General features: G+C 39.0%; 1 protein-coding gene across 7 annotated transcripts in view; it reads left to right on the forward strand.

Annotated features, from left to right (window-relative positions):
* The window catches only part of TNNI3K (TNNI3 interacting kinase), a 309994-nt gene extending 293264 nt beyond the window's left edge, over positions 1-16730 (forward strand). For all 7 annotated transcript variants that reach the window (XM_033225301.1, XM_033225303.1, XM_033225302.1 and 4 more), the window contains 2 exons: positions 12562-12641; positions 16207-16730. In XM_033225301.1, coding sequence (XP_033081192.1) covers positions 12562-12633 — 72 coding nt within the window. In that variant the 3' untranslated portion in view covers positions 12634-12641; positions 16207-16730. The remainder of the gene's footprint in view (positions 1-12561; positions 12642-16206) is intronic.
* The last annotated feature ends 10120 nt before the right edge of the window (positions 16731-26850 follow it).

Consider the following 26850-nt stretch of genomic DNA (forward strand, 5'->3'; position numbering starts at 1 on the left):
CTTGCTGCTTTTATCTTCCATCAATAAAATTGGTTTTGTGATTTTTATTTATGTAACTACCCAGTGGCCATGAGTATAAAGTAGTGGTTAAAAGCTTGGGTTCAGATGGACCTGAGTTCAAATTCAAGTTCTACGACTTATAACCTGTGACCTTGGCCACGTTGGTTGAGCTCTTCAAGTCTCAGATTTCTCAGTTATAGGATGAAAATAAGAATATCATCTTCTTCATTAGATTGTAATGAAGATGACGTGAGAATGCAATTTCTACATGTCTAATATATAGTAAACACTAAATCAATATAAATTGGGTATTTTTTCTGTTTTCCATTAACTCATACATTTTAGTCTTTAACATTCCTCTCCTAGGAGAAGCTATGAAAATCTAAGAAGAATGGAGATCTTACATTCACTGAGATATCATTGTTTGGCCCAAAGGTAGAAGGCAGCTTAGGAGAGCAACACATATAGGACTTATCTGACATTCTAAAAAAGAGATTGGTAAACTACAACTCATGGGTAAATTCAACTCCCTGCTTGTTTCGTGAAGTTTTATTGGAATACAGCCACACTCATTTGTTTACATATTAACTATGTCTGTGTTTGCACTGAAACAGCAGAGTTGAGTAGTTGCAAGAGACCATATGGTCCACAAAGCCTAAAATATTTACTGTCTGGTCCTTTATAGGAAAAAGTTTGCTGATCCCTGCCTGCTCTAAAAGCATAAAAATCTATATTTGTTCAAGTCACATAGCCCCAAAACTGTATACATTGGAAATCCATCTCCCTGTAGAAAAATACAAAGACTACCTTCAGGTCACTGTAAATACTTTTACTAGTCCGTGCCAAGTGCTGTGGGAAGTGCCAGGCACACAGAGACTCATAAGGCTCATCCTTGAGCAGTGGCTAAAGAAATGAAAGGAAGTTCACCAATGACCACAAACTTTGTTAAAAAGAATCAGAGTAAATAGACAAAGATAAACATGAATAAAATTGCAGAAGAGGAAACATCATTCATTCATTCAATCATTTGTTTAATCCATATTTACTGAGAAACAAGGCAAGGAGAAAATAGGAAACACAAGGTTAGATGAGGTGGTAAATGACAAAAACAAGTCTGCCATAAGAAGACTCTGAGAAATGCATTCAGCAGAACTGAAAAGCAAATGTGGGGTTTCCAAGGCATGAGCAAAAAGGAGAACCAGAAGGCCACCATGGTGGATAGGGAGGGGAGACAGGGCAGAGTGGCACAAGATGAAGTTCCAGAACTAGATAGAGTCCAGGTCATGAGGGCTTTATCAGACAGGGTGTTAGGTTGTTGATCGACATGTGTTGGGCAGCCATTGAGGGATTATAATCAGGGAGGTGACATGATCTGATTAGCATTTTAAAACTTTCACCATTGTTACTGTTTTCCCCTTCCCTTCCCTTCCCTTCCCTTCCCTTCCCTTCCCTTCCATTCCCCTCCCCTCCCCTCCCTTGCCTTCCCTTCCTTTCCCTTCCCTTCATGAATGATTTAGTCCAAAGTCATTAGACAGGGCTGAGTAAGGTGGACTTCCCCAATGGATATGGAGCAGAATGTCAGAATCCAAGTAAGGTGTGGAGAATGTCTATGTGGTGGATGGGAGTGATGGGTGGCACTGCCTGGCATAGGGTGTCAGATCAAAAGTGGGAGAAGGAAAGGGTTTCCACAGGAGGTTGGGGCTGCCCAGCCAAGGTGGTAGTGCATAAGTATGGTAAAGAAGGTAGCTACATGGGAAAGCACCCTGGCATAGGAGATCAGAATCCAAGCCCAGGAAGAAGGGTATCTATGAGAAGCGTGGAGAGAACAGTGGCTCAAGTAAGGCCAGAGTCCAAGCATGGTAAGCAGGACGTCCTACAGAGTAGTGCCACTGTGCTTCCATGCAGGCTAAGAAGGACATGGGCACAGGAAAGTGCCTGGGGGAAGGAAGTTGGAGCATAAGGGTAGTGAAGAAGGTGTATGTGTGGGCAGGCAGTCCAGTGCAAGCAAGGGGCTGGAGCCTGAGCAGGGTAAGGAAGGCATGGCATAGGGACATAGTACAGTGCTGAGTGCTGGATCCCCAGGTAAGTGAGGAGCGGACCCACTTGGGGCAGGCAGGTGGGGAATAGGCATGTGGGTGTCAGAACGCATGAGGGTGAGGAAGCCTTCCACATGGGTGTGGGATATTGGAGTCCTTGTGGGTAAAGGAGGATATCTGTGTGTGTGTTGGAGTGGGGAAAGGGTGCAACAGCAATGGGAGATTTGTACATTCAGGGACAATGATCAAATAAGTAAATATATTTAGGATAATGGGAGTTAGGTTTCTCACTGTCAGAGAATGGTGTTGTAAATATAGAGAGAATGAAAACTAGAATCTACCCGGCTTGTTAGTTTGGAATTGGAGATGTTGCTGGAAACTTATGCTTTGACAGAGTGAAGTCTAAATGTGTTTACACACCTATGTATTCTCATACATATGCTCTAGCTGTGCTTGCTAAATGAGAGGGTCTGGGAGGAGCGGCACTTCATCCGCAGGAACACACCTGGTACCTTGATCCTCATTTCCAAATACTATTATTTACCAAAAGGAAACAAGGCACTTGAAGAAATGACAGGCTTTAAGGCTCAGACAAGGAATGTACAAAACAAGAAAATAAGCCTGAAACATCTTGCACCAGAAAGTAGAGAGATACAAAGAAAGATGGTGATATAGCAAAGGGATATATCAAAGGCACCCCAGGTGGTCAACTACGAGTTAATTTGAGTATCAAAATAAATAATGACAGGACATCAATAAAATTATAACTGTATGTTCATATAGATATAAATAAATGATAGAAGTAAACAAAATTTGTCTGAGATGCAGAATATTTATATAGTCTCAAAGTACTTCCTCACGAAATACTTATTAATTACAAAGAGAAAAAGAGTAATTTTATAGTGTGGAAGCCTATCAGACATCACTCAATCAAGTAATCAAAATTAACAACACAATAATGAGAGAAATCGAAATGTGATGGGACACAACGAAAGAAACAACATCGCTTCTGCGAATTCCCTCCGAAGCTGCATAATTTCAATCTAATCATTAGGAGACCCCTGATAAAACCAAATTGAAGGACATTCTGCAAAATTACTGGTTTGTCATCCTCAAAAATGTCATGGTTATGAAATTCAAGTAGAGACTGAGAGACCATTCCAGACAGAAAGAAAATAAAGAAACATGACAACTCAATGCTGCATGTGATTCTGAATTAGATTCTTTTGCTGTAAAAAGCATTATTGAGATAATTGGCAAAACTTGAATGGCATCTGAGGGTAGATGGAAGAATCAAATGATTGTATTGTGGTTATGTAGGAAAATGTCTTTATTGTAGAAATACACTAAAGTATTTGGGAGATGATGGGCATTAGATTGGCAACTTACTCTCGAGTGGTTCAGAAAAATAAACACTGCATAATTGTGGCAACTTTTCTTTATGTTTAAGATAGTTTTTAAATGAAAAGTTTTTTTAAGAAAGTTCATATATTCACTTCAGACATTTGATTCCAAAGTCTTTGCACATGCCCCTACCTTGCTCTCTCCCTGGATGACCCCACCCCTTGTGAACCAGGTTTGTTCTTCATTTTCTCTGCATAAGGAGAATGTCCTTAGAGCATGTCCCTTCTTCTCCTGTGTTGAAGTTTACCTGTACATGTCTATGGGGTTTTTTTCTTGTTTTGAGGCAGGGTCTCACTCTGTCACCCAGGCTGGAGAACAGTGGCATGATCACAGCTCCCTGCAACCTCTACCTCCTGGCCTTAAGAGATCCTATTGCCTTGGCCTTCCAAACTGCTGGGATTATAAGCATGAACCACTGTGCCCAGCCATTATATGTCTACATTTCTATTTACCCCAGAGGGTAGGGTCTATGTCCATCACACTCATGTCTGCATTCCCAACACAGAGCACAGCTCCTGGCATTGTGCTTGATAAAAAGTCATGGAAAAAGGGAGAGAGATAAGGATATAGACATCACTTTGAGAATCACTTCTAGAGCCAACAGGTTTAAGTTGGAAAAGATTTAAGAACTGCCTGGCCTAGGTTTGAATTACAACTGAGTTATCTTGGATAAGACATAGACTCTCTGGGCCTTGGTTTCCTCATGTGTAAAATGGGTTGTTAGGTGGGGCAAATTTTGTAAGTTTTGTAAAGCATCGAGTAGAGTCCCTGGCACTTAGCAGGTATGAAACAATTTTGTTTTCCTACTCTCCTTAAAAATAAAAATAAAAATCATCAAATAAAACTAGAAGATCAGAATTTCAGGTTATATTCTCGATTTAACTACAGCCTTACTATATGAACTGGGATAGGTTACTTCAATTCTCAAGACCTCAGTTTCCTTCCTGGTAAGAGGTAGGTGGGAAAATGAGGAAGTAAGGAGTAGGACTTATGACTGTCATGCTACCAAGAACCCAAGAACTCAAAACTTTTTTTTTTTTTTTTTTTTTCTTTCTGGATGATAGTATAGAAGAGGAGGGCTATGAAAGATTTTGCTATAGAGGATGTTCCTCAGATTTAGCAGTCAAGGCATGCAAAGCGTGCCTCCTAATGGTTTGTACCGCTGACTCATTTATATCTGCTTAAATTAGTAGGTAAATTGAGAGGTGGTAGTGTTGTTAGGTTACTGTTGAACCTATTAATAATTTATGAGCCATCTAGGAATTAATACACACTTTAAGTTCTCACTGCATTTTTCCTTATTCATAATTCTTTGCCTAATTGCTTTTTCCTTTAAAAATGGGGGAAGCTGAGACCTTGGATATTTGCCTAATGGCTCAAGCAGAACCATGACCTGGTTGCCAAGTCTTTCAGTTCTTTTATAGCCTGGAGACATTTGCCATTGAAAGAAAACTGATGGGTTTGATATTCCTGAAAGAGATATTTTGCACTGACCTCTGGCCCCATTAAATGCTTTGGCCCTTGCCCATTCACTGTAATGGGAGCAATAAATTTGTTTCAATTTAGGACATTGTCAAGTAGGAAATATTGACAAAAACAAAATAATGCTTTGAAAACAGCCAGGATGAAATCATGAATAAATAAACATGTTGAACTTAACTGATAAATTAGCAAATGGTCATTCATAAGAGTCTGACTGGATCATTTCAAAGTTAGGCCAAATAAATTCCTGTCTCTAATAGAAATATCATCTTACTCTTTAGGCCAGAGGAAAGGTGGGCTGCATAGAAAGACACTGCAAAGCGTAGAAAGGCATTTACCTCGTCTGACAGACCTGTTTTAAATAGATCTATTTGTTTTCAGCTAAATGCCAAAAGGATGAGTCAGATGACTCTAGTAGCCTTTTCTATGGCAAGACATTTATTATCCTTGTGTAAACACCTTTATTAGGCATCTCAGCAAGCTGTTTCTCCACCTTTTCTTTGTATTAGTTCCTTAGATTGGGGCAAAGAACTGAAATTCTATTCAGGTATTATTGTATGTGTTTCCTTTTGAGTATAAGAGATAACTTCTAACTTGGAGATATTCCTCATGAAGAAGGGGAGAAGTGTGCATATGGCATTGCTAATATTATCACATAGGTAACATCGTTATGACACACGGCAATAAACCACAAAACATGTTTGCAAACTTGTGAGGCCTTAACTGGTGTTGCCTTATTAAAAATCCAAATGGCTAAATCTTCCAGGGTACAGGTAGCCTGAGGGCATTATTAGCTGCATAAAAACTAATTGGACCAATTTGAATGGAAGAAAATTTTGCCTGAAGTCTTTAATCACACTAATAACTTAATGGTTTTCTCTTCAACATAGCCCAGGCTGTGTTTAGGAAGATGAATCCATGCATGCAGCTTAGAAAATTTTATGAAAGATCAGAGGATTGAGAGGAATAATAAATCTCTCATTTAGAAAGTTTAGTGCATGTGTATCTCATGTTTTCACATCATAGCAAGGTAACAGCAAGCAATTGTTGGATAAAGGGAAGTATCATTTTTTAAAGATCAAGCAAACATGAGAAAGCTGATTCTGATTTTGCTATGATTATAAGGGATGTTTCTCTAAGAAGAATTTAGTGTTCATCTTTATATGCACATAATCCAAAACCCTGTAACTTATGATCAGCTCTGTAATTCAATGAGCTCCCCAAATGGTAACTGAACAATAGTTTGACATGTGCTATTATTAAATGGAGTGTGTTTTAGTAGAAAGAGTATGGAATGAAAGTCTGGAAAACTTCTGTTCAAGTTAGGTTTTTGCCTCTGGCTAGCATTGTGAGTCTCTGCAAGTCATTCAAGCTTTCTGAGCCTGACTTTGCATCCCCAAAACGCAGGTGAAATTAATTCCTTCCCAGACACCCCACAGGGTTTTTGTAAAAATGTTACAAGCTAGTGATAGAAAAGTGTATGCAAGCTATAAAGCCTCTGCAAGTATAAGAAATTATTATTATTATATCATAGTAGAACTTAATGTTCTGGGTCTCTTTATTTTTATTTAATTGTTTTAATTTCACTCTTACTTTCAAGCCGTGTAAAATAGTATACGTCTGTTATAATTCATCAAATCAAAGTTCCCAAGTTTGCAAAAGCCACACTCAGAAGAATGTGATTTTAAAAAATGATTCCTTTTGGACTGCATATCCATCTGAAGTCTTCTTTGGAATGCAATTCAGTCAGAAGCAATTGTGGCACTAGCAAATATTCTGAGAATTCATGAAATCCCACAGCCAAAACCATGATTCATTGCTCCAATACCAAAAACATTTGGCAGGCTGTAGTTTGGAAGCCACAACACTGTCTATTTTCAAGGCTCTAAATGGGGCCATTTGGATTCTTTGTGACACTGCCTGGTCCCACCACACTAAAGAGATGGCACCAGAATTCCCCAGTCTCTTCAGACATTATTTTTTGTATTTCTTCTTGGGACTTGCTTAACAATATATCTCTTTGGATTAAATTGCATAGAGTTTTAGGAGTATCTCCTCTATCCTGTAAGCATTGCAACATGAATATTCTACAAATTTCTTTTATATAAGAATTCTTGTTAAGCAACTCTAGATTTCCTAGTGCCAGCCTTACACAACCTGTCATTCAAATCCTTAACGATGGGTTTATGTGAAAGCGGTTTCTCTACAGTTTCCTTTGCTTCATTTTAAATGCCAGTGTAGTTCCTCCTTTGAAATGGAGCACTAAATGCAATGGTTCCTTCAGGCATATAGCATGTTTCAGTTACCATTTCAAATGAAATGTATTTAGACAAAAGCTACTAACAGCACGCTGAGTAGCAGTGGTAACGTATAGCCAGATGTACTGTGGCATGTATGTACAAATCAGGCATTCAGCTCTGGCCGAATGTTGGACATGTCAAATAAGGAAGATAAAAGTCTCCTGCCTAAATGGGGACTGTGTAATCTCACTCTGCCTTTCCAACATGCCAAAGCTAGCTTCTCAAAGTCTACGTGATTCATGAATGCCTTCTAAAGAATTACAGAATGTGACCAGGCGCTGTGGCTCACACCTGTAATCCCAGCACTTTCAGAGGTCGAGGTGGGTGGATCAACAGGAGTTCGACACCAGCCTGACCAACATGATGAAACCCCATCTCTACTAAAAATACAAAAAATTAGCCGGGCATGGTGGCACATTCCTGTAATCCCAACTACTTTTGTGCTGATGCACAAGAATTGTTTGAGTGTAGGAGGCGGAGATTGCAGTGAGCCGAGATTGCACCACTGCAATCCAGCCTGGATGACCGAGAGAGACTCCGTCTCAAATCAAACAAACAAAAAAAGAATCACAGAATGTAAGAAATGGACGAATCTGGAACGTCACTCGTCACATCTTGTGACCTGCAGGTAGGTGCCTGAATCCCTCTGCAGATAGGTGCTAGCTCCCTCTACAGCCAAGAGGTGCTTTAGTCCTTAGCTTATAGACTTCCAGAGATGGAACAGTATCCCCTACTAGAACAATTCGATCTATTTTTGGACAGTTCTAGTCTTAGGAAATGCTGTGTTTTGTTTTAATTGTTGTCGATGTCTAAGGCTCAACTTAACTCTGTGGGAATGTCATCTATATGAAATGTCTTCACCATTTGAAGACTGTGTCAATTGTGGATATTCAGTCAGTCACAATTCAATCTAATCACTTGTCATCTGGCACCGATCTCCCCTTCTTACTTACAAAGCAGTCAGGAGTAATTCTGTCCAACACTCTGCTAGAATCCAGTTGTATGTTCTAGCCTATTGATTTCCCCTTTATATTTTTCTTCACCAAAAAATAATAAAGTAAATCTAGAATGATTTTCTTTTCTTAATGTATCCATGGTAGCTCCTAGGAATCAGTATTTTTCTAAGAGTGCGGAAAACTTCTGTTTAAATCATTCCTTTCTGAAGCTTTGCCTATAATGTACATTAACTCACTAGCCTAGTTTGTAGGCTCTGTCTTACTCCTGCTTTGGGGAGTTGAGGCTATATTTGCATATATTATTTTCTAGCACCTTTCCTATTCTTCTTCGCTCTTCTGCCATTAGTTTTAAATACCCTGGTTCCTGTCTTTACCCAGGGTGCATTAACTCATTCACAGACAATGTGACCATTTGCAAACAGGCTAGTTGGTTCTGACAAGCCATGGCCTAAACGGCATGCACGCTCCAAAATGCAGTTTACATATTGTGGATTTGAGTGTGAACTGGTCTAATTGGCAGATGTTCACTAGGACATCTATACACCTAAAGCATGAATTAATTAGTAAAAATATATTTTTTTTAAAATTTGGTTCTATTCTTCATTTTAATAAATTATTCATATCTTAATGTACCTTTATAAAAACAGTGACTGATGATAATGTTTATATTTATGTATACATCATGGAGCTAATTTGAATTAGCACTAAAATAATATATACTAATATAACATGGTAGTATGCAAAAACTAACCTAAAGACTGTTACTCCCTTTTTATAAAATAAAGTTTTATTTTACATCCACAAAATTACCCATATAGTAACTAGTAATTCATATATATGGCCATCTGTGATATAGATCATCTTTTTAGCATAAGGAAGACTACCTAGTTGACCAGCAATGTTGAAATACTTGCAAAATTGAGTGCTTTCCTTACCTGTCATTAGTTCGCATTTACTTTTGTTGAATTCCTGAGGCAGCTGCATCACTGTAAGTTCCTTATTTTCACTGACCACAGCTTCAGCAAATAGAGGTCCTGATGTATCTTCTAAACCCGGGCATCTGTGAAACACTTGCTGAAGTCTGGATGCACATGCGTTGAAACAGCTAGTTCCATTGATCAGGGTCTGGTTTCTTCTGTTTGTTTGACCTGGGCATGGGTAGCTTCCATCTGTCTGTCATCCTAGAACAGCATCTGGAGCCAGACTATGTGGTATCTATCTCTTGGGCAAAAAGGTTAAGTCCCCTGACATGGATTGCATTTAGCAACTGAACAAACAGAGCAGCTTGGAAATGAGCTTTTATTTAGAGGAAACCAGATAGCCATTTTGGTAATAAAATATTGATTTCCTATTATCTTGTGTTGTCAAGACTACTATGTATAGCACATTTCTTAAAAGGAGATAGAGTTTTAAAGAAGTTAGGTCTTATTAATAAGGGAAATTATATTTTGAAAAATGTCTTGAGTGATATTCTATTACCATGTTTAATGTTGATTGAGAACACATCATGTCCCATTTAAGTCAATACTTTGTCTTTTTTTTAAGCATTGCTTTCTTCTAAAAAACAGCATGTCTACTCTATAGCTTAAGGAAGTGAGGCCAAAGACGCAGTCATTTTTAAGGCAGGTAGAAAGAATTAATCAGTGTGAACTGATGTTAGCTTTCAGGAAAATCTGATGTCTCTAAATGAACATTTTGTAATAATTTAATTTTATTTAATTTAACATACTTTTATTTTAAGTATTTGCAAAGTATTGGCTAACCCCTGTGGGGAATCTAAAGATGTTAGACATAATCTCTGACCTCCAGGAACTATCTGTCTCACAAGGTTCACTAGCATACACATACAGATAATTCTACACTAAGGCAGACTTTGATGAGTACTGTGTAGAATTATCAGGTTCCAGAGGGATATGGAAGAGGAATAGGTTAATTCTGACTTGGAATTTTCAAGAGGGCCTCAAGGAAGATGCCAACTTTGAGTTGGATCTTGAAGAATAATAAAAGTAGGTAACATTTATTGAGTGCTTACTAAATTTCAGCAATGTTCAAAGTGCTTTAAACTTATTAACTCTTTTAAGTCTCATGATTAACTTTATAAGCTAAGTCTTGCTATAATTCCCATTTTATAGTTGCATCACTGAGGCATAGAATAGTTAAATAACTTGCCAAGATAGTGAATGATGGTGTCAGGATTCAAATTCAAGGAGTCTGGCACTACAATGCTCATTCTTAACCATAGTACTATACTGCTTCCTGTCAGGGATAAATAAGCATATTCAAGCAGTTGAGAGCAGCTCAGCCACAGTCATAGAGAAGAGAAAACTGAGGAATGTTTGAAAAATTCAGTTTATTAGTCTGGCTTGAACTTGGGCAAAAAATGTGTTGAGGAATTGTAGAATACAAGACACAGAGACACAAGTAGGGCTATAGAGAACTTGGTATATCGGCTTGGGGAATTGCAGGGTAATGCAGTGGTAAGGTTTCTATTATAATAGGACCCTTTAGGGGGAGTACTGAATGACTGGGGAGAGAATGTCATTTAAGGATCTATTAATTCTATTAAATGCTCCAAAAACTCTTTGTTAAGCTTCTCTTATGTACCAGAAACTGTTCTGAGTGTTGAGGATATAGCAGCAAACAAGAGAGACAAGTCCCCACCCTCATTGTGTGGAAAGAATATGGAGGGTATATAAGTAAACAGATACATAAACAAGATAATTTTCTATAGTTCTGAAAGAAGGAAATAAAGTGATGTAATGTGATAGAGAGTGGCCATGGGCAGAGGAGTATTCACTCAGAGTGGTGGTCAGGATCTGTGACTGTCCCAGGCCTGAACTGAGGCCTAAATGGCAGAGGAGGCAGTGACAGATGAAGGCAGGGCAAGTGTTCAGCAAAAGGGGATTTGAGTTTATTAAGAAGAGCATTACAAGAAGAGTTAACAAATGCAGAAGCTCTGAATTGGGTAAGAGCTTGGAGGGTTCAAGAGGCAGAAAGAATGCCAAAAAGAAACATTTAGCAAAAGATGATGGAGAGGGGAATGGGTTGAAGTTTGAGAAATAGGCAGGACCAAGACCTTGTAGGTAGAACATTTGTGTTTTATTCTAAATGAACTGGGAAGCCATTGAAAAGTTTTAAGTAGGTGAATGACGTAATCTGTTTTATATTTTGAAAAGATCACCCTGGGTAATATATGAAGAATGGACAATATAGAGACAGAAGTGAAAGCAGGAAGATCAATTAGGTGGCAAACTGGAAAAGCCTAAAGAAGAAAAAGATTGGTCTAGGCCTTGAGGCTGCAGAGAGATGGATAGATTAGGATTATGTTTTGGAGGCTGAGCTAAAAAAACTTGAATTGAGTGAGAAATGTGAGAGAAAGAAGCTATTACCAAGGATGACTCCAAGAATTTTGGCTCAAGGTAACTGAATGATGTAATACTAGTAACTGAAATGGAAAGAACTGGCTTGAGGGCTGGGAGAATTAAGAGTTCTTCCACAGTCATGGTGAAGTTCTAGGGCAAACTAGGGTAGTTGCTTTAAGAAAGACAAATGATGAATGAATTCAAGAGAGATAATAGATATATAATTAACTGATGGATGTAGATTTTAGGATGAGAGTTTTGATAAATTCAGGTTTTGAGTCAGATGAACTGGAAAGGAAGTGACCCCATTTACCAAATCGGCAAAAGAGCAGGAGGAGTTTGAGAAAGGAGAAGGGTCAGGAAGGTAGGAATCAGGAAGAGATTCATATTTGATAGTAGATAAATACATCATCTTTAGAATCCAAAAGACTTGGATTTGAATCCTGGATGAGCTATTAGCCAATATGTGTGACAAGTTACTTAATTGTTCCAGTGTCAGTTTTGTTATCTATAAAATAAGGAAATGATATTATATGTAAAGTAATATATATAAACACAAAAGAATCATGCAATGAATATTATCACTATATCTTATCATTATCATAAAATAACAATATAATAATAATGCTTCTTGAGATGTGTTTTATTTATATTATTACTAAGATAATAATGTTCTTGTTTTAGTCCTTTTTAGTAAGGATTACAAGCACAAACTGGAAATTATTTATGTTCTTTTCCTATTTTACAGATAAATAAACTGAGGCTCAGAAAGGATGGCATACCTGAGGTTTTACTGCTAGAAATTGTAACCCATGCATAAGAGTCAGGATTCACACTTAGATGTGACTTAAACCAAATAATTCTGAACTCTTCCCCAACTAGTCACTTTTAAGATAAAAGCTGCTTTGTATCACTTTGCCACTTCTCTGGGATCTATATTGAGTGGAAAAATTCTGTGTTTATAAAAATGTTATTATCAGATCACCACACTGTGAAACTATGTGTTTTATTAATTTTCCAGTGCTGGACAAGATTCCTCTCAAGGTCTGTCTTTGGAGGAGATGAAAAGAAGTCTTCAATACTCACCCATTGACAAATATGGTAAGTAGACAGATTCATTAGGTTTGTTAAGAAAACTACCCTTAGGAAGGTGATATCCATTTGACAAAAAGGAAGAAAACATTGCACATTGTAATATCAAAAATGACTGATGCGTTAAAAATGTAAGACTATAAAATTTGATTTTACATGTCTTTTATAACTCATTTACCTTTAAGGTTAATAATATGTGTGTGAGCATGTGTGAGTGTGCATGAGTGTGTAAGTATATGTGTGATTATTTGTGAGTGCCTGTTTGTGTTTGTGTACATAGAAAAATGTACAACTCTTTAAAAAAAAAAAAAAAAGCTCCTTCCTCTCATGATATTCCAAATACTTTGTCAACATTTTATTAAGTCCGTTGCTTCTAAGCCCAACATTAAGTGCATGTAGGCAGGGAGAGGAAAAACAAGAGATGAATTTTCACAATGACATAATATGTTGGGAGAGCTCTTCCCCTTTAGCCAAGCACTCAAGGGTAAAATGCAAATCCAGCCATTCCTTCAAACAGCTGGAGAGGCGGTGAGGACAGTTGATAGGATCCAGTTTACACAGGGCTTCTTCAGAAAGAATTAATAAAGCTCTTGGAAATAATTAGCAAAGTTTTTTTCAGGTCTCTGGAAGCCAGAGGATGGACAATTGCCTTTATCATCAGCTGCCATATCAATGTGTTAGGGCTGGGATGTCCTTTTACCAACCTTTAAGCCTGAGAGGCACTATGTTTAATTGGAATTTTAGCACAATGGGCCCATTTATCCACTGCTACTTCCTTTGACTATATGAAGAACTGAAAAAGTGTCTGTCAGTTAAAGAGATCAGATTTATTATAAGAGCTGGGTTTGGGAAAGAATAAATTGGATGATGTGAGCCTGGGTACGGGGCAAGAGACCTAGGAGACTTTCGGCTTTGGGATCCTCACCAATTCACCTCATCTGCAGAGACTCATTACCTAAGGCATTAGAAATCTTTTAAGAAACAAAGAAAAATATATGTTCTGAATGGATGCAGACAAACTACTTGGGCGCATTAAAAAAAGGGAAACTTTATGCTTCTGACTCCCAATACGTGTCTAGAATGCAGATGAGTGCTTTTTATCATCAGCTTTACAACATAATTGGCCAGTCCAGTGACAGATCCTTTTGAGGGGAAAATGCACTCCAAGTGTCACATCCTCACATTTTTTAATAGATATAATATTGTTTCTTCAAACCTTTACAGATGTAACTTCACAACCACAAAATATAGGGCATCCTTTGAAACATGTGCTTTGACCAGAAGTCTTTCCTTTTGTGGTGAGGTTTCAAGATGAAGCGTTTCTTTAACTTAATCTGTTTCTTAAAGAAGAATTCCCCCAAGATGGAGAAGTACGACAAATGTGGTGTAATAATGCAAAATTTGGGTTTTCCTATGCATATCTGTCTCAGGGATGGAAGAAAACATGAGGGTGTTTGGATGCAGTGAGAGTACCTATAAACAAAGAAGATACATTTGATAACTCCCATTAGGAGCATCACATCATACAGGAAAGAACCCTTTAATTGCCCTTTATTCTATTTCCTAAACTGATTGCAATATAACAGCAATTTTATGGGCTGCTTCTCCCTCTGCTTTGCCACCAAAGAGCAGAGCTCGAAAATGGAGATAAAATGAAACACATAGCTGTTTACTCTCTACTTGAGATCTTTTACCTTAAAGTAACAAAACATGCAGACTTGGTTCAGTTCCTAAAGCCTATGGTCAAATTTCAGTTGAGTTCCTCTTAAACCGACTGGGTCCACAATCCAACACATCTATTCTTACATTCTGGCAATAATGGCATCAATAGTAAATGCTAGCCTCAATGCTTTACTGATTTTGCTGCTCACTCCTGAGGGGAGAGCCCATCCACCCTTGTGGGACATATGTCCACAATCAAATTTCCACTGGAGTCCTATGGGGCAAGAGGCACTGGAATATCACAGGCCAGTAAAATTGCATGTGGTGTATTAGAAAGCTGATTATGGGCATAAAAGTATTACAAGTTTATGAAAGCATCTATCTGTGCCTGAAATGAAGTCTCATTTTTAGCCTGGATATAGAAAATATTTTGCTGTAGCAGGTAGATTTTGTTTTAGTCTACACAGAATTTAGATTCGCTGATACATATCCCACTGCCCATCATCTCATCCTCCCCCATCATAACCTTCCTCACATCTGACCAGAGCCAGTTCCAAAAGAGGTGAGTGGGAGATACCAGTTGACAGGAGTATCGCTATCAGTGGCATTTTCTCTCAAGAGAGTTTATGTGCTACCTAAGATATTTTGACAGAGACCTTTCTTATGAAAATAAATATGTCTATCCAACTGCGTATTGCTATGTGTCTTAATGAAAATGTAGATGACTGGGTTGGTTATGAAAACTCGGCTATCAAAGGGAAGCAAAAGCAGCAATAGCTATTGACAAATTACTCACTTTCACAGAAGCAATAAATGGCTTTCTTGCTTCAGAGTGGAAAGAAAACTGCTTCCCTATACATAGCCCTGTGGTTCTCTTGGACAGTGGCCTGATCCTGAGCCACTAGATTCATTCTCTGGACACATCCAAGGCTATTACTTCAAAGGGCATCAAATGCCACTGGTATTTAGACCTGAGAATTTTATGTACCTTTAAAATTTGGGCTACCAGGGAGAAGAAAACAAACAAAGCCATCTGGTTTGAGAAAGAAAGGCTCTTTCCTTTCCCTTTCTTTTTTTTTTTTTTTTTTTTTGAGACAGTCTTGCTCTGTCACCAGGCTGGAGTGTAGTGGTGCAATCTCGGCTCACTGCAACCTCTGCTTCCCGGGTTCAAGTGACTCTCCTGCCTCAGCCTCCTGAGTAGCTGAGACTACTGGCATGTGCCACGACAGCCCGCTATTTTTGGTATTTTAGTAGAGATGGGGTTTCACCATATTGACCAGGATGGCCTCAATCTCCTGACCTCTTGATTCGCTTGCCTGGGCCTCCCAAAGTGCTCGATTTCAGGCATGAGCCACTGCACCTGGCCTCTTTCCTTTTTCTTTACTGCTCTCTCCATCTTCCTTTTTATAGCCATTGTTTGTTTAGCATTCACTGGGTATCAGACAGTGCTAATTATCTTAGGTGCATTGCCGACCTTATGAATAAGTGCTATTATTTCTCCCATTTACAGATGAAGAACTGAGGCATAGAAAGTTTAAGTTGACAAAAGTCACAGAGCCAGCAAGTAGCGGAATCCGTGCTTAAACCCAGATTTGCCTGACGTGAAAGCCTGTGCTTTTAGCCAGCCTGACATGCCATCTGCCTGAGCTGTACCCTTCTTTACTCCAAACCCAAAATGCCACCTGGCCAGCTTGGGTCCAAATTAGACATTCATCATTCATATTTGCCTGGTCTCAGCTCTCTGTTTTCATTGTAAATGTTGCTTCTGCCTTGCAACCACTCACCAGCAACCATTGTCCAGATTCTCTGTTCACATGATCTGGAAGACCTGCCTGGTTCAGGCTGGTAATAAAAAATTGGGGGATGTACTGAAAGACTAGTGAGTAACAACTGAACTTCTTTTCTCATGCAGGCTATGTATCTGATCCCATGAGCCCTATGCATTTTCATTTTTGCTGAAATGGTAGCAGCTTTGAGGACAGCAGCTGACAGCATTCGGTGTATACCTAAGGAGAGTTTTTTCCCCGAACTGACAGCAACGATTCCAACCACGGCAAGCTGGCTTCCAACTATAACATTTTATTCTCAAAGGTCTCCTCATATTGGAATGGTTTTTACTGGTCCTATTTAATTCCCCACTATTAGCAGGCTTTGGATTTGTGCCTAAGGAATAATACGCAAAAGAACCAAGACAGAATGTATATGACGAATTGTTTTTAATTTTGTAAATTAAAAAAAAAAAATTAGATCATTACTTGGAGATGGAGCTTAAGTCTGTGGTGGACAGATAATAATTATGTTTTCCAGGGCTGAATTATGTAGACTTGTGTTTGACAGCTATGGGTTTGATTTCTTAGAACATTGTTCATTTTCTTTTCTCATTATGTTACTTCTAGTGTTCACCTCTGTGATTAAAGATTCTTTGGTGAAATAGAAAATTGATTTAGGAGTGTATTTTATTTCAACAAGACTTCCACTGAGTGCATTTTTTTTCTAGCCATTATTGGTAAAAACAGTAACAAGTTTTAAGTCAAGAAGACTGCAAATTGAAGAATAATCATGTATTTTGATTTTGGCAAGAGAAAGAAGGTTAGCAAAGGAATCTTGGACATCCTCTAAATCAAGGTTTCTCAACCTTGGCACTGTTGATATTTGTTGAGAGGGTGGGGAGTTGTGCCATGCATTGTAGGATGTTTAGCAGCTTTCTGGTCTCTACCCTCAGGTGCCAGTAACACCCCCTATGATAGTTAATTTTATGTGTCAACTTGACTGGACCATGGGATTCCCAGATATGTGGTTAAATGTTCTTTCTGGGTGTGTCTGTGAAGGGGTTTCCTTAAGAGATTACCATCGGAGCCAGTAGACTGAGAAAGGCAGATAGCCCTTCCCAGGGTGAGTAGCATCATCTTATCCATTGAAGGCCTGAATAGAGCAAAAAGGTGGAGGAAGGGAGGATTTGCTCTCTGCCTGACTGCTTGAGCTGGAGCATCCATCTTCTCCTGCCCTTGGTGATCCTGGTTCTCAGGATTTCAGACTCTGGTTGGAATGTGCCCTATCGGCTCTCCAGCTCTCAGGCCTTTGAACTCTACCACTGGCTATTCTGGGTCTCCCGTTTGTAGAGAGCAGATCATGGGACTTCCCAGCCTCCAGAATTTCATATATATATATACATACATATATATATATACACATACACACACACACACACACACACACACACACATATCTGATTGGTTCTCTTTCTAACAGAGAGCCCTAATACACACACTCCCAAGTTATGACAATCAAAATTGTCTTCAGACATTTCTACATATGCCATGGGGGACAAAATTGCCCCAAGTTGAGACCGATTTCTCTAAATTCAAAGAGGAGAACCACAGGCCTAAAGAGCAAACAAGAAATTTAGAGCCTGACTCTAGCTGGCTGAATTTAGGCATACCTGCTTTCTCCTCCTCCTGAAGTAATGTGGGTTCATATATAAATGGAATTGGATAGTAGAAGTGCTGATTGCTCCTTAGATATCTGTGGCAAGCTCCTCTCTCCTCCACTTCTCCCTTGCCAGTTAGAAATTATATTTCTAGAGGGCAATTGCTATCAGAAGAACAGCAAACCCACCTTTCAAATCCCTTTGAGCCTCTTCTTACGACTCTTGGTTGCAAAGTCACAAATCCTGGCATGCTCTGATTCGCTTGTAGAGAGCCCAGTGAAGGTTCAGAGACAGAAATTAAAAGCAACTTGGTACTTCCAACTAGATTTATCTTCTTTTAGCCTCCAGCCTTTTCATTTCCTTATGCAATTATTCTGGAGTCACAGGTACTCTATCCCACCAATCAGGTTCCCAAAGGACTGTATAATAAGCAGGACCGAGGAACCTGAAGTGACCCCTCAGGCATAAATCCTCTGGCAAAGACAGAGAAGGAGAAAAAGGAGCTGATTAAAGAACACCTGTCTCCATAGCTTTCCCTATATTCTTTTGCTCTAGCAACTCTAGGAAACGAACCAGCACTTAGCCTGGGATACTTTGGGGGCTTAATCCTTTTAAGAGTAGAGTTGAAAGAAATACCTTGGAGAGTTTTTTTTCAAAAGATAGTTTTAACCAAAAGAGTCACAGTATACATAGTGTCAAATGTGTGTATAGTCAGGGCAGTGGACAGTGCTGGGGTAACTCTGGCTGGCTGTATTTAGGCATATCTGCTTAGGTAACCCCAGCCAGGTGTCCTCCCAGGTCATATTCAGAGAGAGGATTGTTTGCTTCTGAAATGCCCCTTTTTTAGAAAGGGATTTTCTAGAACAGATTCGTCAAGATCTCTCTCTTTGTTTCCTCTAATTAGCCACCTCCTCTCTTCACACTGCATTTCCTGATGTTGCCGCTTCCCTCTGGCTCTTGTCTTGTCAAGTATCTGCAAATAATGAGGCTAATGTGTCTTGATTCCTGAGGAGAACATTTTCGCAGATTACAACCTGTAGCTCACAAACCCTTTTCATTACTGCACCCTTAATGGGGCCCAGGGATCATCTTAGAGCTTGTCTCAAGACCATGGGTTTTATAAGGTTTTTTTCTTCCTTGCTGAAAAATGTCTCACTAATTGCTTTCTTTTTCTCCCAGAAAAAATGAACTTCTAAGATCATGGTTTTGCATGCTTAGCACATTAAATTTCTTTCTACGTGCATGCAGCATTGAGCTCACTCTGAAGATGTTCAATTAACTGTAATTGTAAGCCAAATTATAGCAGCACCAGGAGAGAGTTATTCCAACAGAGTGATTATTTGGGTTAAATTATTTCCAAAGCTGACATTTTCCTAGGAAAGAGAGAGAAAAAAAAAGGGTGCTTGTGGTAGGAGAAAAGGCTAATGCTAGACAATACATCTAAAATGAAGTGTTTGATTTCTCTCTGTTTCTTTCTCTTTGTCTCTCTCTCTTTTATTTTTCCTTTCCCTTTGTCCTTCTTTTCCTGTTTTATTTATTTGTTTTCTCTTTCTTAAACAATAAGCAGCGGCTTTGAAGTCACTCAGACCTGTCATAGTACTTGTGTGACCTTGGGCAAGTCACTCAACCAGTCTGAGTTCCAGTTTATTATCTGTAAGGTGATAATAATAAAATTTATCTTTTTGGCTGGGTGTGGTGGCAATCTCAGCACTTTGGGAGGCCGAGGCAGGCAGATTACTGGAGCCCAGGAGTTCAAGATCAGCCACAGCAACATGGTAAAACCCTGTCTCTACTAAAATTACAAAAAAAAAAAAAATTAACTGGATCTGGTAGTGCACACCTGTGGTACCAGCTACCCAGGAGGCTGAGGTGGGAGAATCACCTGAGCCTGGAACAGAGTGAGACCCTGTCTCAAAAACAAACAAACAAACAAAAATTTATCCTGTAGATTTGCTATAAGTGTTTCAAATGATATAAAGTATGTACTATAGTTCCCGAAACACCATAGCAATTTTCTCTCTCTCTTTTTTTTTTTTTTGTTTCTTTAGATGGAGTCTTGCTCTGTCACCTGGGCTGGAGTGCCGTGGCATGATCTCAGCTCACCGCAACCTCTGCCTCCCAGACTCAATCAATCCTCTAGCCTCAGCCTCCCAAGTAGCTGGGACTAGAGGCATACACCACCACACCCAGCTAATTTTTATATTTTTTATAGAGACAGGATTTTGCCATGTTGCCCAGACTGGTCTTGAATTCCTGGGCTCAAGAGATCTGCCTGCCTTGGTCTCCCAAAGTGCTGGGACTAGAGGCCTGAGCCACCAGACCTGGCCAGCATATGTTGTTGTTTGTGTTGTTTTTACATGACTATGCATCCAAAGGACTATATTATAAAAGAAGAGCAAGAAAACAGTGAAGACTTTTTTCTCCATTGTAAAAATAACTATCAATGTCCCTAAAAACCTCCCTTTGCAAACAGCAAGTTGGGGAGCCTACACTTCTGAGGCAGTTTGAGCCAAGACCCAGCAGACCTTAGATAGCAATGCCTTGTTTATCCTAAAATTAAATTAGAAGACAAATCAAATCCTTTCAGCCAAATACAAGAACCAGAAAGGATTCCCCAAGCAAGGGGAATGCTAAGTGAAAATAGAAAGAGTATACACTTATTGAGCACTATTATGTGGAAAAATGGCTTAAAACTACTTAAAATATAGTATTTGGCCTAATTTTCTGCATAGCCCTGGGAAGAGGGGACTATTATTATTATTATTATTATTATTATTCAAGTGGGGAATCAGAGAAGCAAAGTAATGAATCCAAACTCGTATAGAATAGAGGCAGGTTTCAAATAACTTTTGTCTTGCACTCATGTCCATGATTCATTCACTACACAATACAGCCTCCACTGTGAGGGAGAAAAAGATAGAAAAACAACACATACTCACAATCTAGAATTGTGGTAAAAATGAACAACTCTGCAGTTCTGCAGTTCTACAGTCCTGAGGAAAATTTGGAAACTATCACAGGAGAAGTTTCAGTGGCCAGAAAAATAAACCTTTCCTGATTGCTACAGCTTATTATTGCAAAGTAAAACCAAAAAAATAATAATCATTATTTTCCCTGTTGTAATTACAGAAGAGAAGGGGATGGAATAATCTCAAGGCTCAAAAAAAAAAATGCATTGTTATTTTCTAGGCAGAAAGAACCAAAAATGATTGACAGAAACAGGACTCTCACCATGATAAGCAAGAACAAAAAAGTTATAAGGGCAAAGCACAGCAATTAGGGAAGCCAAGGAGTTTCACATTTTCCTTTCCTCATTAGCACACTGGGTAGGGAAAGTGAGGAGAGAGGGTGTAGCCATTACCAGTAGGATTTGAATACCTTATTTTTTCCTAGTTTTGTTTTGCTTGCAGTTACTCAAGCGTGCAGACTGAAGAGCTCCCCCTGATCAATTTGCTTCCATATTTCAAGAGCCACAAGGGCAAAGATGAGCCATTTGACATGTGCAATCTCTTCACTGGGTATCAGCTCAAGACTCAGCTGCAGCAATAACAGACTGTGGTCCAAGACTGTCAGCTCAATTAGCACCATATGCAAAACATGATGGAGAAGCAAAGTTCCTCTCTCTCCTTGGACATCCTACCTTTTATGAGGCTAACTAGAAATAAAAAGAGCAGGGGTTGCACATATCTCCTTGGGCCAGAGATCCAAGGCGGCAGAGCAGCTGACCCAGTCGCAGGGTGCTAATTAAATTAGGCTTCTTGAATTAAAACACTGCCATGGGGTCCAGGCCCTGCTGATGAGGACATGTCTCCAAAGCACTCCCAGCCTAGCTTTATGTTTAATTAGTGAGATAAAAAGAATATTATCTCAAGTATCTGTCTTTTAACCAATGGGCTCATATGCAGAAGAAAGGTATCTTTACTATCTTTAAAGAAGGTTTTGAAGAGCACTAATTTCACTGACCTCCATCTCTTCTTTTATCTCAACTGATCAGGGAAGGGTAAGATTGAAGCAGGACCATGATCTGCAATAAAAATAATTTGAATGTAGGTTTGCCTTTCAGTGTTTTACTTATAATAATCCATGGTCTGCTTAACACCACTTCAAAAATTAGTCCACAGTGAAGAATATCAGGCTCGTCTTTAAGACTATTTTTTTTTCTTTCCTGAAACTCAAAATCATCTGAGGAATAAGAATTAATGTCAATATTGAGGGTACCTTGAGGTGATCAGAATAACAGATGACCCATGTTTGCCCTATACAGTTATGGAACTATAAAAGGTGGAATAGCATAGAGCAGTTCTTAAACTTTAGCCTGCAGCAGAATTTGTAGAGAGCTCATTAAAACACAGGTTGCTGGGCCCACCACCAGCATTGTGGAATCAGAAGCTCTGGAACTGGACCCAAGAAATTGTATTTCTAACAAGTTCCCAGAAGATGCTGATGCTGCTTGTCCTGGAACCATACTTGCAAAGCATGCGCATAGTTGTCAAGGGCATGAACTTTAGAGTTAGGCTTGAGTGAATGTCTGGCTTCCCCCATCACTGTGTGACCTGTGCAAACATGGGCAAGTTACTTTATTTCTCTCACCTCAGATTCCTCATCTGTAAAATGGAGATAATGATTCTTACCTCAGAGACAGGATTAAGTGAAATAATGCATGAAAATCACTTATCACAGGGCCAGGCACATGATAAATGTTCCATAACAATTGGCCATGCTTGATATCACATGACTGAGAGAGGAATCACCCAAGCGCCGAGGGCTAATTATTTATTTCCTGGATGCTAAGAAAGCATTATGGCTTGAGAAAATTTGAGTGTTTGTAAGATAAGCCCTGAAGTAGCATGCTGCAATTGAGGCTCTATAACAAAAAGAATATGAAAGTAAACACAAAAGCACAATCTTATCTGGATACAATTATAACTAGACTTGCAGAACAGTTAAACAATTGCTAATATCTTTATGGAATATACAGTAGACATCTTTTAGGTCCCATCTCAGATCTTGGCATCACCTATGCCCTTGGCCATTAAGCCACCCACCATTACCATAACTAACTTCATGTGGACACAACCTCACCACGTTCACCTAAGGGCAAGGCAGGTGCCTATTGCCTTTTGCTCTGTTCCCTGGAGCTCTCCTGTTGCCTTGAGGAGAAATATTCCAAGTCTTCCCAGCCCTGTGGAGACCAAAGCCAGGAAATAAATTCTTTCCCTTCTGCACAGCACCCCATTGTCCTGAGGCACAGTCATGTTTAGAGCCTCAGAAGACAATTCCTTGAGACTGACAATCAGTTGCCCTGGGTTCCAAACAACATCTAGCTCAATAACAAACTGTTAAGATGTGCTCTCCCTCCTCTCCCTTCTTACTCTGACTTTCCTCCATTCAAACCTACTTTTATAGGATTGCATGCCTTTAAAAAGTAGCAGTTTCTGAACTTTTGCCTTAGGCTGTGCTTTCAGGTGGGACCAAACTAGGATAGACAGTATACAAATAAATTTTCACCATCAGCTCCTCCTTAGTAAGGAGTGGTGTGTAGAGTGAAGGAATAAGTGAATTAATGCTCAAATGAGAGCAAGAATGAATCAGTAAATGAATGAATGGGTTTAGTTGGATGTTAAGATGAGATTATATTTTTGTCTTGTTTCTTTCAGTCCCTGTGATGTCTCCTGTTGTCTCTGTTTTCACTATTTCACAGTCACTTACATATGGCATGTTGTACTCAGCACTGCTGTGCTTCATCCACCCCTTTGCAGTCCAGCTATCATCAGCAAAATTAGGGAGTGTTACTAGGAATTTGCTGCCTTTGCTCTATCTATTTCCATGAAGTTATTTGTTTCCTCTCTCTCTCTTTGTTGTAGCTCTTATTCTATTAATCTGCTTACTCACTTTCCTACTTTATTAGAATATTAATATTTAAATTTCATATTATTAATAGTATTCTTGATTTGCTTGATCAGTGTCTCCACAAGGTGGCAAGGACTTTTTACCTGCTTTTCAGGATCTTCTGTTATTTGCATGAAAATAATTGGATTCCTGGTGTGGTCTGGAGGATACCAACCTCCCAAAGAAACTGTCTTCCTGGTGCTTCTCATTCCTTCCCTTTAAGCATTCCTCACCACCCTAGAGGACTAATGAGTACAATGATCTTTCATTACTTGTACTTTTAACTCTTCAATACTCATTAACCTGGGCCTCACGCATTGTTTTTCACTACTAGTCCAGGAAGAATCAGGAAGCAAAAACTCAAGTTTTTCTATAGGAGAGCTGCACCTACCCACCACCTTATAGTTCCTCCTTAGTTATAGTAATTGCCTACCCATCCTTCAAGCCATAGTTCTGCACAAAGAGAACAAAGAAACTAAATAAAAAACAGAACAAAACACTGCTGCATTAGACTGGGCACAGTGGCTCACACCTGTAATCCCAGCACTTTGGCAGGTTGAGGTGGGCGGATTGCCTGAGGTCAGGAGTTCTAGACCAGTCTTGCCAACATAGTGAAATACTGTCTCTACTAAAAATACAAAAAAATTAGCCAGGCATGGTGGCTTGTGCCTATAATCCCAGCTACTTGGGAGGCCTAGGCAGGGGACTCGCTTGAACCCGGGAGGCAGAGGTTGCAGTGAGCCGAGATCTCGCTGCTACTGCACTCCAGCCTAGGTGACAGAGTGAAACTCTGTCTCAAAAAAAAAAACAAAAAACAACAACAACAAAAAAAACAAAAAAAACCCCTGCTGGATTGGAAAGGTACCACATTAAAGTTATAGATAAATACTAAAATGCAAAGTAATAGCAACACAGGACTGTTATGCTCAGTGGAATCCAACTGTCTGAAATGTTTTTTTTAGAATTATTCACGAAAAATCTTTCACCTCTTGTTATACTAACTCAATGAATTATTTGGGCAAGTTCAACTGGTCAAATCTATGCAAAGCAGGCACGTTTTTAAAAATTTTAGTAATTAAAATAACTGGCTAGCTAAGAAAAGACTGTCTCAGTTAATTGGTGTCCACTGAAGAAACATTAAGCTTTAGGGAAAATGCATGTTTAATAGAAGTAATAAGTTATTAATACAAATGGAAATTCTGCATAATGTAAAATAGTGAGTAGTGGAAACTGTCCAAGTTGCTTGCTTAAGCTAAATTAGTATGTTCTTTTCCCCATCCTGTCCATTAAGCTGTTAATTGATTTGTATTAATACAGCTCAAGAATCACAGAAAGATATCTCCTGTTTGCAATTTTTCCATCAAATATTACTGCCATATCGAAAATCATTATTCATAACACAAGCCTTCATTGTAATTAATCAGAATCACATTGCACAACAAATAGGAGTGTTTACAAATGTTCTTACCCTGGTTAAAAGATTGCCTTTCATCCCCTTATAATTTTAAATAATCTGCCTTAAAAGTCATGTTTTCACTGATTTTTATATATTCCATAGAGTTTATTTTTCCTGTGGTGCTAATTTATGGAGTATGTTTGTAAAGCATGGCATTAATAACTATCCAAATAACACTATTCATTTAAAAGGGGCTATTAGTCGTGTCTCCAAGGAGAAGATGACTGGTTTTCTGTACCCTCATATAGCTGTGTGTCACCCTGCCGGGTCACTCAGGGATTTCATAACAGAGTACACAACAGGCAAATGAATGCTTGTTATCACTAATTAGAGCTTTGGCTCACAAGGCCTTTGGAGAACTAGAGCAAACTGTCTGTGTCACAAAGACTCCTTTTTCTCCATTCTTTTCAGGTCTAGTCAGCGACAGGTACAACATTCTCCTTTATTGTCTCCCATCCTCTAGGCCTTACCCTAGTTTCCACTTTGATTTTTAAAACATTTTTACATTATTACTTACTTTTCAGTTTTGAGACTGGAATCTCACTGTCTGGTGTAGGCCAATCTTGAACTCCTGGACTTAAGGGATATTCCTACCTCAGCCTCCCAAATAGCTGGGATTACAGCCACTGTGCTAGGCCCCCACTTTGGGTTTTTAGAAAACATTTTTTATTTTATATAACAACCAATTCACAGGAATTTGCAAGACACTGTACAGAGAGGTATTGATATTCATTATTCATTTTCCTCAAATGGAATATTTTGTGTTAGTATAGTACAGTTCAAAAACCAGGAAACTGACATTGGTCCAGGCTATGGTTTAAACATGTGTGTCCCTCCAAACTTCATAGGCTGCAATTTAACCCCTAGGTTGATTGTATTAAGAACTGGGCACCTTGGAAGATAATATGATTAATGCCCTTTTAAAAGAAGCTTCACAGAAGTAACGGGGAGAACAGAACCAAATTAGAAAACACTCTTCAGGATGTTATCCAGGAGAACTTCCCCAAACTAGCAAGGCAGGCCAACATTCAAATTCAGGAAATACAGAGAACACCACAAAGATATTCCTTGAGAAGAGCAACCCCAAGACACATAGTTGCCAGATGCATCAAGGTTGAAATGAAGGAAAAAAAATGTTAAGGGCAGCCTGAGAGAAAGGTCAGGTTACCAACAAAGGGAAGTTCACCAGGCTAACAGCAGATCTCTCAGCAGAAACCCTAAAAGCAAGAAGAGAGTGGGGGCCAAAATTAAACATTCTTAAAGAAAAAAATTTTTAACCCAGAATATCATATGCAGCCAAATTAAGCTTCATAAGTGAAGGAGAAATAAAATCCTTTACAGACAAGCAAACGCTGAGAGATTTTGTCACCACCATGCCTGCCTTACAAGAGCTCCTGAAGGAAGCAGTAAACATGGAAAGGAGCAACCAGTACCAGCCACTGCAAATACATGCCAAATTGTAAAAGCCATTGATGCTATGAAGAAGCTGCATCAATTAACGGACGAAATAACCAACTAGCATCATAATGACAGGATCAAATTCACACATGACAATATTAACCTTAAATTTAAATGGGCTAAATGGCTCAATTAAAAGACACAGACTGGAAAATTGGATGAAGAGTCAAGACCGATTGGTGTGCTGTATTCAGGAGACCCATCTCATCTGCAGAGACACACATCAGCTCAAAATAAAGGGATGGAGGAAGATCTACCAAGCAAATGGAAAACAACAAAAAAAGCAGGGGTTGCAATCCTGGTGTCTGATAGAACAGATTTGAAAC

The sequence above is a fragment of the Trachypithecus francoisi genome, unplaced genomic scaffold (assembly GCF_009764315.1).
Source record: "Trachypithecus francoisi isolate TF-2019V2 unplaced genomic scaffold, Tfra_2.0 Lachesis_group12, whole genome shotgun sequence".
Lineage (NCBI taxonomy): Eukaryota > Metazoa > Chordata > Mammalia > Primates > Cercopithecidae > Trachypithecus > Trachypithecus francoisi.